At 37.6% G+C, this 14,481-nt stretch overlaps 1 protein-coding gene across 1 annotated transcript in view; it reads right to left on the bottom strand.

Annotated features, from left to right (window-relative positions):
- The window catches only part of PTPRA (protein tyrosine phosphatase, receptor type, A), a 125,244-nt gene extending 111,710 nt beyond the window's left edge, over positions 1-13,534 (bottom strand). The window contains exon 1 of the mRNA XM_006874835.1: positions 13,462-13,534. Within this exon, the coding sequence (XP_006874897.1) occupies positions 13,462-13,488 (27 nt within the window). The 5' untranslated portion in view covers positions 13,489-13,534. The remainder of the gene's footprint in view (positions 1-13,461) is intronic.
- Between the last annotated feature and the right edge of the window lie 947 nt (positions 13,535-14,481).

The following is a 14,481-nucleotide window of genomic DNA, read 5'->3' on the forward strand; positions in this document are numbered from 1 at the left end:
AAAAAAAAAAAGTAGTGAACAACATCATTAATATCACACACAAGTAAAATTTTGCTGAAGATAAGGCTAAAAGGAATGCAGCCTGACATTCAAGTTGGATTCAGAAGAGGACCTGGAGAACTAGGTATATCATTGCTAACATCAGATGCGTCTTGACTGAAAGCAGATAATACCAGAAAAACGTTTGCTTGTGTTTAATGACTATAAAAAGGCATTCAAGTATGTGCATCATAACAAACTACAAATAACATTGTGAAGAACAGGAATTTCAGAACTTTATTGTGCTCATGAGGAACCTGTACATAGGCAGTATTTGAGACAAAACAAGGAAATATTGCAAGGTTTAAAATCAGAACAGGTACATGTTAGGGTTGTGTCTTTTCACCATACTTATCAAAAGTTGTATCCTTTCACATACTCAATCTGTATGCTGAACAAATAATTGGAGCAACTGGACTATATGAAGAAGAAAGTGGCATAAATATTGGAGGAAGGCTCATTAACAACCTGGGAGATATGCAGGTGACACAACCTTGCTTGCTGAAAGTGAAGAGGACTTGAATAACTTGCTGGTGGATCAAAGAATATAGCCTTCAGTATGGATTACAACCTCTATAATATAGAGTACAAAAATCCTTACAATTGGACCAATAAACAATATGCTAAACAGATGAAAGACTGAAGTTTTTAAGGATTCCATTTCATTTGGATCCAACTATCAGGTCTCATAGAAGAAATAGTCAAATAATCAAAAGACAAACTGCATTATGCAAATCTTCTGCCAAAGACCTCTTAAAAGTGCTAAAAAGCAAGGATGCCACTTTGAGGACTATGGTGTCCTTGACCCAAGCCATGGTATTTTCAATCACCTCATATGTATGTGAAAGCTGGACAATGAATAAGGAAGACAGGAGAAATGATACATTTGAATTATGGTGCTGGTAAAGAACTGCTAGAATAAACAAATCTGTCTTGGAAGCAGTACAGTCAGATTGCTCCTTTGAAGCGAGGATGAAGAGACTTCTCTCACATACTCTGGACATGTTAACAGGATGGACCAATTCCTGGAAAAGGACATCAGGCTTGGTAAAGAGTCGGTGAAAAAGATGAAGACCCCCAACAAGATGGACTGACACAGTGGCTGCAAAACTGGGCTCAAACACAACTGTGAAGATGGTAAACAACCAGTCAGTGTCTTGTTGTGTTGTGCCTATATAGGATTACTCTGAGTCAGAGCCAATGTGAGAGCTCACTTTAATATAAGCATTTTTAAAACTTCGGCATAATAGTAGCTTGTCGCTGTTAGGTACCATCGAGTCAGTACCAACTCATAGCAACCCTATGCACAACAGAACGAAACACCGCCCGATCCTGGACCAGCCTCACAATTGTTGCCATGCTTAAGCCCACGGATTCTGCCACTTTGCCAGTCCATCTCGCTGGGGGTCTTCCTCTTTTTCTCTGACCCTCTACCTTACCAAACATGATATCCTTCCTCCAATGACTGGTCCCTCCTGACAACATGTCCAAAGTATGAGACACGAGGTTTGGTCATCCTGGCCTCCAAGGAGCACTCTGGCTACACTTCTTCCAACACAGATCTGTTGGTTCTTTTGGCAACCCATGGCACTTTCAATATTCTCCTCCAACACCATAACTTAAAAGCATCAATTCTTCTATGGTCTTCTTTATTCACTGTCCAGCTTTTGCTGCATATGAGGTTATTGAAAATACCATGGCTTGAGGGTCAGGCACACCTTAGTCCTCAATCTGCCATCTTTGCTCTTCAGCACTTTAAAAAGGTCTTGTGCAGCAGATTTGCGTAATGTAGGCAAATTCTTACTTCACAATGTAGTAAGTGCCATCTAATAGGTTCCGACTCATAGTCAACCTGTATAGGGTTTCCAAGGAGTGGTTTGTGAGTTAGGACCACTGACTCTGTGGTTAGTAGTCCTGTGCCTATCCTACAGTGCCACACCAGGACTCCTTGGACTAATAATCTGGCAAAATTTAACTACACAAGTCACTGTATCAGATACTGCAGGCGTTAACTCCTATGGCTATGAAATCAATCAATACCGAAATCTCTTACCATCTGGAAGGAGAACTATTCATATATAATCAGTGTCTGTAAAGAGTTGCTGCTGACCAAAATATAGTGCAGTGTACTCTACAAAAGAGTCCATGAGATAGGCATGGAATTGGGGGTAGGCTAATTCTTTCACAATGCCTGTGGAGAGTTTGGCAGTGATGAAAGGCTAGAAAAATCATGAAAGGCCCTTTTATAAACCAGTGTGAATGTAGAGCACAGAAGCAAAGTCAGATGACCTACTTAGAGCTTTGCTTTCACTGATGAGAATTAATTCTCATTCCAAATTAGTCTCTTTCTAGAAAAAGAAAATTCTACATAATGGTTGAAAAAATTAAGATACAAGGTGCATAATTTTACTAAGTTCCAATCTTTCTCTCAGCTCAAGTCATAGGCTCTGAGAGGTATGATCTTGTTTACCTCACTGTAACAATATATTCTCTGACTGTTGTTGGACTTTGAGAAAATTCAAATTCTATAAGCCATCCACCAGATCAGAAGTTTGAACTAGTAATATTTGTTGTCATGTAGTCTTCACATAACAATTGTTCCTACTTAGAAGCTTCTGTTCCTAATTCTTTCTCATCACCAAGGTCTCAAAATCTGTTCATTAGTTATGGTAAGATTATTTTTACCCCATTCCCACACTCCAGATATTTACTACGACAGCAGCTTCATTGCTTCCACAGAACTTATATACTAACTGCATGTATGTTATCAATTATGATTAGGACTCTATGATCCATGCAGACTCTGCTCACATAACTTACCCAGCACCTATTAAAGTCACACATATAACAGCTACTCTATGAGGAAAAATGCGTTACAGAGCCACCTGGCTTTTTGAAATTTACCTTGTTAGGGGAATACTTCCTGTTTCAAGAATCAACTGCAATTCAGGGAAGTTGAATTACCCAAAGAATTCCACTCTTCCTCTTTCTAGTAGGTTGTTTTTTTTTTTTTCCCTTTTCCTTTCTTCTTTAATTTTACAGATTTTTATCCTGACTCAAAAAACTTCTATTGGGCTTATGGATTATTCATCATAGAACAATTTTATAAATCTCTTAAATTTACCTATTTATCTGGAATAGGAAACACACAGGATAAAAAATCCAGAGGCACAAAAGAAAACACAGTAAAAAGTACCTTTACTGCTAGACAACCAGATACCCAACTCTCTTCTGAGGAAGCAACCATTTATCATTCCAGAGAAGCCCGACATTTCCTTTTCTCTCTCTCATTTTTCTCTTTAGTATCTGAATTTTTTAAAGCTTTTTTATTGTAAATCGAGTAAAGGTTTCCAAAGCTGTCAACCTTTTACATTCAACAAATCATACATTTCACTTCATCTCAATGACTGCAATCCCCTCAATGTAACACCACTTATCCCATATCCTTCCTGTGTTTCTTGTTTCCATTCCTCCTCCTTCCCCGACCCTTTTGAATTTTGACCTTGGGTAAATGCTGCCCTTTTGATTTTGGATGGTTGGTTATTCTACGGTGTGTGCATACCTCCCTAGTGTTGTTGTTGCCCACTCCTCCATCTATTGCTTAGCTGAAAATTGAGCCACAGAGGTGAATTCAGTTCCAGACATTAAAGATGATCAAGGGCCATCCTTGGTGTTGTGCTGCGGGTTAATGTGCTGGACTGCAACATCGGTTTAAACCACAAGGTTGGTGGTTCAAGCTCACCAGCCACTTCTGGAAAACCCTATGGGTCAGAACCGACTGGACCGAACTCAATAAAAACAACAAGGGCCATAAGTCTCAGGGTTCCAACAGTCTCTATCTGACCAGTAAGCCTGATTTTTATTTTCATGATTTTGAGTTTTATTCTACATTTTCTCCCACTCTATCCAGGACCTTCTAAAATGTGGTCCCTTTCAGTTGGTAGTGGTAAGTAGGCACCATCTAGTTCTTCTGGTCTCAGGTTTGTGGAGACTGACGTTCATGTGGTCCATGAGTCCATTAGAATAATAGTTTCCAGAACTCTTCAATTTTCACCACTTTTATTTCCTCCAGAGACCAACAGTTGTACCTTAGATGGCCATTCATGAACTTTTAAGATCCCAATTACTACTTATTCATCAAAGTAGGAAGTAGGATATTGCCTTCCTCGACTATGTTACGTTAATTGACCATGGTGTTCCTTTTCTCGAGTCACAAATATAAATAGTATGCTGTTATTAAGTGCCATCGAGTCAGTTCTGACTCACAGTGAGCCTGTATAGGATTTCTGAGGAGCAGCCAGTGAGCTTGAACCACTGACCTTGCTGTTCAAACTGACTTTACTGTCCAGCTCATTAACCCACATCACATCGGGACTCCATAAATAGTATGAAGAGGCCATAAAATATTCGTGGAAAAATTCCATTTGCTTCTAACTTCACTTTTCCATGAACTGTTTTAATCCACTTATATACATGCTATTTTGACACTTTGCTTTTGTCTTTTTGTCATTTAATATGTCTTAAAGATTCTTCTATCACTGGTAAACAAAAAAAACCTGCCTTGTTCTTTAAAAAAAAATTAAATTCCGTTATACTGACATTTAAATAGATTTTCATCCTTCATTTATACAATGTTGCAATAAAAAACATTAAACACATAAGTCATTTTACATCTGTATATGTCTACCTGTAAAATAAATTCATTAAAGTAGATTAGCTGGTAAATATCAGCATTTGTTATTTTAATCTGAGAACTAGCCCTAGTGTGGCATTGTAGGATAACCACAAGGTCAGCAGTTCAAACCAACCAGCTGTTATCACAAAGACTATACAGGGTCCCTTGTTACTATGAGTTATCTCATCAACTCAAAGGCACACACCACCACCAACAAAGATGATGTTCCAATTTACACTTCCATCAGCTTCATGGGAGTACCTGTTTCCCTGTGTCCTTGCCAACGCAACGTGTTCATCTCTTTCAACTGTGAAAATAGCATTTTCAAGTCTTCTCAGGTACCTTGCACATTTCCTGAAAATTTTATTTCTAGGCATTTTATCTTTTGTTTCTTCTATTCTCTCTTCTAATTATCTATGCATATATCAATCAAATCTTTGAATATCCATATTTATCTCTTACTTAATTCATTTGCAATCTTTTTAATTCTCTTTTGTAAGCTATTAACTCCTACATTTGCAAAGCTGAGTTCAAGCCTCAACTATGACTAACTGCTATGCTTTTAATCTTCTGTATTTCATTTTTCTGTTTAATATTACAATTTAATTTCTAGTTTATATCCTCTCATTATGTCCTAACTATATTATGGATTTAATTTTTAGCTTCCCTTTTTCCCCTACCCTTCTTAATTTGTTATATAACAGCAAACAGAAAGTTCAAATTGCTGTGAGACCATCAACAGCTCAATTATAAAGATGGGAGACAGAAACTGGCATCCTCTCAGCTACACTTGCATATGACTATTCTTTTTGTCTCAAGGATTCCTTCAGATAAAAGAAATGAGACTCTCCAAAGAACCTCATGCCAGAAATTAATTCTCTCCAGGTCCAAAATAACACTGCAAGGTGATGTAACTTACCTGGTAGAGCATGGCCACAGCTGTGGATCTTACAGTATCTAACAGTACCAACAACAGAAACATAAGAATGTTTCAATTCTTATTATGAAACTAGCATTATTTTATTTATTTAACGAGTTACTCAGCATGTATTACATTTGCTAGGCACCGTTCAGGCACAGGGCACACAACAGTGAAAACACTAAGACCTTAACCTTTAAATTCTAGTGGGGATTCTAGCATGACTCTGAGAATTTCTACTTTTAAAACTGATGAACTAGGTAATCTAAACAAATCTCCCACTAAGGATGAGAAAAGCAGAATTTCAAGATACTGGTAATCTAACAAATCGATGAAAAACTACTAACAGTACAAGTAATCTTGAAAAAGAAAATCCAGGTGATCTGCCCCATGTTTGGGAGTCTCTTTCGTCGCCTATGGGCTGGTTTGTGAAGAAGCTGACTCTCTGGACCTGAGCAGCACTTCTAACAGCCTCACAGGAGTAAAGTCCAGGACTTATAGGCTGGGGAGGAAGAGGCAGCTGGTAAAACACTGTGATGCATTGGGAGCCCCAAGTACTGCACCCTAATAATGGTGAACTGAAGTCAACCTACCTTTGTAAGGACTACCCAGTTCTGGGACTGAGATGTATTCCCTGACATTGGTTTAACTCTGAGACCCTAGATTCCAAACCTCAAGGCAAAGAAATAAATATGAATCCTTTCTAGAAAACAGTATCACCATAGGTCTCAAATTATTTCTACAATTTAATTTTTTTTTCTACAAACAATTTTTAAAGTACAATATTTTGTCTCTAAAGAGGTAAGACAACATGAGGATCAGTGAAAACAAGTAAGAACAGTCCCATAGTATTAAGACTTTTAAAAATCAACGCTATAATACAATGTAATTGCAGATGTACAAAAAGGAACAAACAGAAACTTTTTTTTTTTTTTTGGTGGAGGATGCGGGCATCGATCCCACTTAGAAACATTTTTTAAAAGTCCCTGCCTACCTTAAGGGGCAGAGTCCTGGTATGGTGCTGCAGGATAAGCACTGGACTGCTAATCAAAGGTTGATGGTTCTAACCCCCCAGCTGCTTCTTGGAAATCCTATACTGGGTGGTTATAAGGTGGAACTGATTCGATGTCACTTAACAACAACAATCTTAAGAAACAGTGAGTTTATGCTAATGAGGAACAACTCACAAGACAAAAGAGGGTGACAATGATAGCACAACTCGAAGGAAGTAATCAATGTCACAGAAATGTAGGAGGACGAATCAAAAATTATCCACACTCAGTTATATTAAAGCATCCATCCACATCTATGGCTGATGACAACACTGAGCATGCACATGAAATGATTCTGTTAAATATATGAGTGACAGTGGATTATGTGGCAAATCAGCCATGGCTTTGCCTATAAAATAATCCACAACAGACTTGGGTTTCAAAGTTTGTGCAAGATGGGTACTGAAACAACTCACCAAAGAGCATAAATAGAAGCGTTTGTACATCTGGAAACAAAATTTGGACCGATATTCAAAGGAAAGTAAAAGTGTTTTAAAAAAATCATTACTGGTGATGAGACATGGATTCATGTCTGAGGGTAAATGGCAGAGTATGGAGTATGATGGAAGTATCCTCAATGGCCGAAGAAGAAAACGCTCAAAAGTCAACCATCAGCTAGAAAATTGATGCTTACAATTTTCTGGGATTCTTTGCAGTCCAGAGCAACCCACAGCGCCACACTGCAAAGCCATTTGAACTGCAAGATCAGCGGTTCAAGCTCACCAGCTGCTCCTTGGAAACCCTATACAGGGTCACTATGGGTTGGAATCAACTCGAGGGCACTTAACAACAACAAAGGCTTGAAAGCGGAGACTCAGAGACTTGTACACCAAAGTAGCACTATTTACAATACTCAAAGGTAGAAACACCTTAAACATCCACTAACCAATGAATGGATAAACAAAATGTGGTACATACAATGGGATACTGTATTTTTATGCAAATAACACATTATATGCTTTTTCCAGCCTTGTAGCTACCCAACTCATGTTATTTTTGCATACAAGTGAGCTTTGAAAAATTTATGGAAAAATTCCATTATCTTTTAATTCTATTTTTCTATGAGCCTTTGGAAGCCCCCTTGAATGTGTGGGTGTGTTAATTACATGGACACATTACTTAAGGAAAAAATATGGTACTTAGTCCATAAAAGCAACTCAGTCTTGATATATGCTGCTATATGGATACAGTTGAAAAGAGTATGCTGAATGAAATATATCAATCCCAAAAGACAAATAATTGTATAAACTCACTTATATGAACAGACAAGAAAAGGCAAGCTCAGAAAAGACAAGATCAGCAGTTCATATTCAACAGCCACTCCTCAGGAGAAAGAGGCTTTCTGCTCCTGTAAAGATTTATAGCCTCAGAAACTTGCATTACGTGGCTATGAGTCGGAATCGACTCAATAACAGTGGGTTTGGCTTGCCTAATACAACCTCCTAATATGCTGCATTGTGTCTGGGATCTTAAAAGGTTGTAAGCAACAAGTGGTCTGTGTTTGCCTGGATCAACAGAGGAAGGAGAGTCAGGAATAGAAGGAGGAAATGAGACCAGAAGAACTGAACAGTCAAGCAACTGGAAATCTGATATACTGCTGGTGGTAGTATAAACCAACATTATAGCTTTTGAAAAACTGTCTGGCAGTATCTATTTAAACTAAACAATATACTTTCCAGAGTACCAGGAATTCCAATCCTAGGTACAGTCATGTGCTATATAATGTCAATGTATATTCAGGCAATATTTGATTAAACGTGTGTCCAACTGCATATATGTACATGATCCCAACACCTGCAAAGTCTATTAAAATCCATGGTGCATACAATGGTCCCTAACAACAAACAGACACTACTACTTTGCAATGAGCATAGAAATATTATCATGATTATTATTGTATTATTGGAGTCCTGGTGTGGGCTGTTGATCAATGCACTGGACTGCAGTTGGTTTGAGCTGCAAGGTTGGCAGTTCAAGCTCACCAGTTGCTCTTCAGAAACCCCATACAGGGTCTCTATGGGTCGGAACAGACTCAACGGCACTTACCAGCAAGAACACTGTGTTATGTTTAAGGTGTTTCAGTGTATCTGGAAGTGTTTCTTTAATGTTTTTTAGACATAGAAAACCACACTACATAATATATCTAAAGACAAACATTTGACTAACATTAGATAGGAACTGTACCTAATGGTTTTAATTTACATACAAATTTGGGTTACAAACAGATTTAGGAATGGAACTTGTTTATAATTCAAGAACTAGAGTCCTGGTATGGTGCTGTGAGTTAATGCACTGGACTTGTGGTTTGAACCACAAGGTTGGCAGTTCAAGCTCACTAGCCGCTCCTTGGAAACCCTATGCAGGGTTGCTACGGGTTGAAACAGACTCGACAGCACTTACGCCAGTTGTACGGTGTTCGTTCAACATCTAAATCATATAACATACTGTTTCACAAAAAGTAACTGTAGACATTAAATGTCACATGACTATGTTTACATTCTTGGTAAATGACCACATATGTCTACACAAAGACTTGTATATGAATGTTTACTGCAGCTTTATTTATAAAGTGTTAAAAAAAAAAAAAAAAAAAATAACCAAAGGTCTCCAGCAGGTGAACACATAATTGTGAAATATTCATTCAGTGGAATTCCTATGAAGAAATAAATTACTGATACACACAACAACATGGACAAATGTCATCGATACAATGTTTAGTGAAAAAAGCTAGACACAAAAAAGGTATATGTGTACAATTAAAAAAAGAGGACAAAACTAACCTAGAATGACAGAAGGGATGTGGAATGAGTACTGAAAAAGTGTTATTTCTTGATCTTATATGAGTATATGCATACAAAAACTTCATTAATGGCAATACTTAAGATCTATGATTATTACAGTATGTATACTTAAAAAAATAAAAAATTTAAATCTGGAGAAGTTACAATGGAGTCCTGGTATGGCACTGTAGAATAAGCACTAGACTGCTAATCACAAGGTTGGTGGTTCAAACTCACTATTCACTCTTTGGAAATCCTATACAGGGCTGCAATGAGTTGGACTGACTCTTTGATGGCACTAACAACAACAATAAAAGCTTAATGTCTATTCTCCAGAACTGAGAAAAAGAATGAGAAGGAATATGTTCCCCTTAGAAAAAAACCTCAAACATTTTTGGTAATACTCAAGCCATTATATTGCATAAAAATAAATATAAACAAAATGCACTGCTCTGAGGGGAAAAAGTGTTCTATAAAATGTAAGCAACACAGAAAGGTAAAATAGTTAATTGCTGTTTGGAACCTTTGCCTATTTTTCCATTATGCTGGTCACCTTTCTTATAAATATGTATGTGTTCTATCTATATTGAAGACACTAACATTTTATTAATATGTTGTTGTTAAGTGCCATGGAGTCTCTTCTGACCCATGGTGACCCTGTATAGGGTTTCCAAGGAGCAGGTGACGACTTTGAACGGCCAACCTTGAGGTTCAAACCAATTTTGCAGTCCAGTGCAGTAACCCACAGCAACACATCAGGACTCCAACATTTTATTATGAGTGTTGCTTTTTTTTTTTCTTCACAGTTTTTAGATTCTCTTTTAAATCTACTAATGATACAGTTTCTTAACTTGGTCATTTCGGTGTTCAATTTGATTCTTTTTTTCCTTTATTATTTCTGGCTGATGATAACACTTAGAAAAGTCTTTAATACTCTGATATTTTGACATATTCTTTACTCTTTTTTCCTACACATGAAAATTACAAGTTTTCAAATAGCTTGCTTAAATGAGTATTTCTACATAATTTCCCCAGAAAAGACTCCTGGAAGGGAAATTGTAGAAGCATGGGATATAAGTATTTTTTTGGCTTTTGATTGTATGTACATGTGTGTATATCATAAATATATTATCCAAGAACTTGAGAAAATAAAACTATTTTACATTGCATCCAAAAGGGTTATTTTCAAGTAAAAATATTTTGGAAATCATTTTTCAGATTATCAGTAATGAACAATTTTTCAGAAACATTTAATAACCATTTGTATAGTCTCTTAATGACTATTACTCATTAATCTACAGCATAGTTTATCAACCTCAACATTACTGACATTTTGGGACAGATAATTCTTTGTGGTAGAGGCTGTTCTATAAATGTTTAGTAGCAACCTTGGCTTCTACCCACTACATACCAGTAGTATCCCCCTCTGTTGTGATAACCAAAAATGACTCTAGTTGTGGCCCAATGTCCCCTTTGTGTAAAATAACCCCTCAGTTAAGAACTACTGGTCTGTAGGGTCTTGCGTGCTTTCCTTACAGATTCATAAGAGATCTATCTAGCCAACTTTTGGTTATATAGTTGTTAGAAATATTTTTACCTGGTACATAATGTCTGACAGTATACCTCATACATTAACAAAACAAAACAAAAAGTCACATTGCTGATATAAATTACAGGAGACCTCAAAAAATAGACAGATATCCATATCCATATTCATGGACTGAAAGACTTAATAATTTTGTTACAATATCAACACTACCAAAAATGACCTATGGATTCAACACTATCCTTATCAAAACTCTAATGGCCTTTTTTTTTTTTTTTAAAAGTCAGTCCTTAAAGTCTTTTGAGATTGTAACCCCAATAGACAGAAAAATATTAAAAAAAAGAACAAAATTGGAGAACTCACATTTCCTGATTTCAAAACATACTACAAAGCTACAGTAACCGAAACAACAGTACTGGTATTGTTGTTGTTGTTAAGTACCCTTGAGTTGGTTCCAACTCAGAGTGACCCTGCATGGTTTCCAAGGAGCAACTGATGGGTATAAACTGCCAACCTAGTGGTTCACAGTCCAGTGCTGATCCTAGCACCTCACCTGAAGTTCAGTACTAGTATTAGTGTCATCAAACTGACTATAGCGATGCTGAATAGGGTTTCAGATATTGTAAGTCTTTGAGGGAGCAAGAAGTCTCATCTTTCTCCCACGGAGAACTTGAACTGCCTCATGGTTCACAGCCCAGTGCTTATCCTACAGTCACATTGCATATATATATATCTGAATAATGGACTAGAACTGGGAATCCAAAAACAAACATCTATGGTCAACTGATTTAACAGATGTGTCAAGTCCATTAGGGGAAAAAGTGTCTCTTTAACAAATGATAAAGAGGACAACTGGATTTCCACATGTAGAAGAATGATGGCAGACTCCTACCTCACACTATATATGAAAATTAGCTCAAATGGATTAACAACCTGAACATACGAGTCAAAATCATGAAACTCTGACGCAGGAAAAACTCAAATTGAAATGTAATGGGAAAATTAAATAATAAAAACTGAATTTTCTTTTATAACTTACTTAACCCTACACATAAGACTAAAGACATTAACAGATTTAAAAGCCAAATTAAAGACAGTCAGTCTCTGGGTTATGAACATCTGCCTCACATTCAACTTCTTGTTGTTGTTGTTGTTGTCAGGTGCCATCGAGTCGAAACTGACTCATAGCGACCCCATGCACAGCAGAACAAAACAATGTCCAATCCTGGGCCAACCTCACTACTGCGGCCGCACTTGAGTCCATCAATGCTGCCACGTGGCGAATCAATCTCTTTGGGGGTCTTCCTCTTTTTCTCCGACCCCCCATCTTACCAAACATGATTATACTTCTCCAGCGACTGTTCCCTCCAGACAATATTTCCAAAGTATGAGAGACAAAGTTTAGCCATCTTGGCCTCTAAGGAGCACTCTGGCTGCACTTCTTCCAAAACAAATCTATTGGTTCTTTTGGCAGTCCATGGCACTTTTAGTATTCTCCTCCAACACCACAATTCAAAGGAATCAATTCTTCTACGATCTTCCTTATTCACCGTCCAGCTTTCGTATGCATATGAGGTTACTGAAAATACCATGGCTTGGGTCAGGCGCACCTTAGTCCTCAAACTGACATTTCAACTCCTATTTGTCCCTTAATGTTATATAAATTTATTCTCAATTTCAAACAACTGAACCAAAACTGGTGATGGTGGTAGTGGTGGCTGTGTGCCATTAAGTCAGTTCAGACTCACTGAAACCTGACAGGGTTTCTTAGGCTGTAAATTCTTTATCACAAACACCTTTGCTTGCCGCATGTGCACCTTTTAAATCACTGAAACAGCTTTGAGTCTTTTCTTGCACTACAACCCACTACTGTTGAATTGATTCAACTCATAGCAACCCTATAGAACTGAGTGGAACTGCCCCACAGGGTTTCCTAGGCTGCAAATCTTTACAGAAGCAGATATATTTTTCACAGCACATTGGTAAGTTCAAACCACTGATCTTTTGATTAGCAGCAGAGCATGTTAACCTCTGCTCCACATAGGTTCATTTTCTTGCACTGAAGTTAAGCTAAATAAGAACTAAACATGCCTGTTCTGACTTACAAATTCTTAAAAACACAGGAACACATCTGGTTCACATCCTGAGATCTGCCTATATTATGATCTTGGATTGCTCAGTGCATGAGTTCTTCAGCAAAGATGCATATTAAGGTTTCCTGTGCTCTACCCAAAGTGTGAGAAACAAGGGGCAAGCATAGACTTTGGTCTTTTTTTTAAAGTGCTGATTCATAACCAAGTTGAGAACCACAGTCTTAAAGGATGACAAGTATAATGTTTTTAATGATCAAAGATAAGCTGCAAAATAAACTGGAAATTGCCACTTTATTTTGTGAGGACACTAACTTGCCTGACAAAGCTTCCTCACAGTTCTGGCTCTAATTCCTTTACCTTTGTTATTCGAACTGCATCATCCATCACCACTCATTGGAATTCCATAAATACCTTTTCCTAGTTGTGCCACCTGTAACAACAATAAGAAAAAAGAACCTTTAGAAAGATAAAACAGCCTTATTTAAAAATCATACATAGATTATTTCCAGGGAAAGGAGTACATTTTAACAAGATGTACCATAAAGCATGTGCTTAAGAATCCAGGAGCCACACTACAAAGTTCAATCTTCAACAATTCGGATCACTGGAAAGTTCATGAGAACAGAACTTAATAAGATATTAGGTCTTTGCAATAGAAGCAGTATAGAGCATTCCTTCCTAATACCCAAACTTGGATTATCCCACTGCAAGATTGTTTACATATCATCAGGTCAGTGGGTCATAATCAGGGGAGATTTTGTCCTTCTGGGGACATTTGGCAATGTCTGAAGACATTTTTTACTGACATGCAAAAGTGGTGGTGGCCACTACTTCTCTGTCAGTTTGTTGTACTGTGTTTAGTGTTGCTGAAAACTATGCCACCCATATTCTACATATCAGCAGGGTAACTCTCATGGTGGACAGGTTTCAGCAGAGTTTCCAAAATAAGACAGACTAGGTAAAAGGAGAGGAGATCACTTCTGAATGGTTAGCCACAGAAAACCTTATGAATAGCAGTAGAATACTGCCAGATACAGTGCCCAAGATGAGTCCCTCAGGTTGGAAGGTACTTAAAATATGACCGAGGAAGAGAGCTGCCTGTTCAAAGTGGAGTAGACCTTAATTTGCTGGTGTGGCACAACTCAAAATGAGAAGAAACAGCTGCAAGTTAAACAACTTGAAACATGCAGATGACAGAACCTTGCTTGCTGAAAGCAAAGAGGACTTATTAACATGTTGATGAAGATCAGAGACTACAGCCTTCAGTATGGACTGCACCTCAGCATAAAGAAAATGAAAATCCTAACAACTGGACCACTAAATGGTTGTTGTTAGGTGCCATCGAGTGGTACCAACTCTTAGTGACCCTATGCACAA

Source organism: Chrysochloris asiatica, unplaced genomic scaffold (assembly GCF_000296735.1).
Source record: "Chrysochloris asiatica unplaced genomic scaffold, ChrAsi1.0 scaffold00304, whole genome shotgun sequence".
NCBI classification, from domain to species: Eukaryota; Metazoa; Chordata; class Mammalia; order Afrosoricida; family Chrysochloridae; genus Chrysochloris; species Chrysochloris asiatica.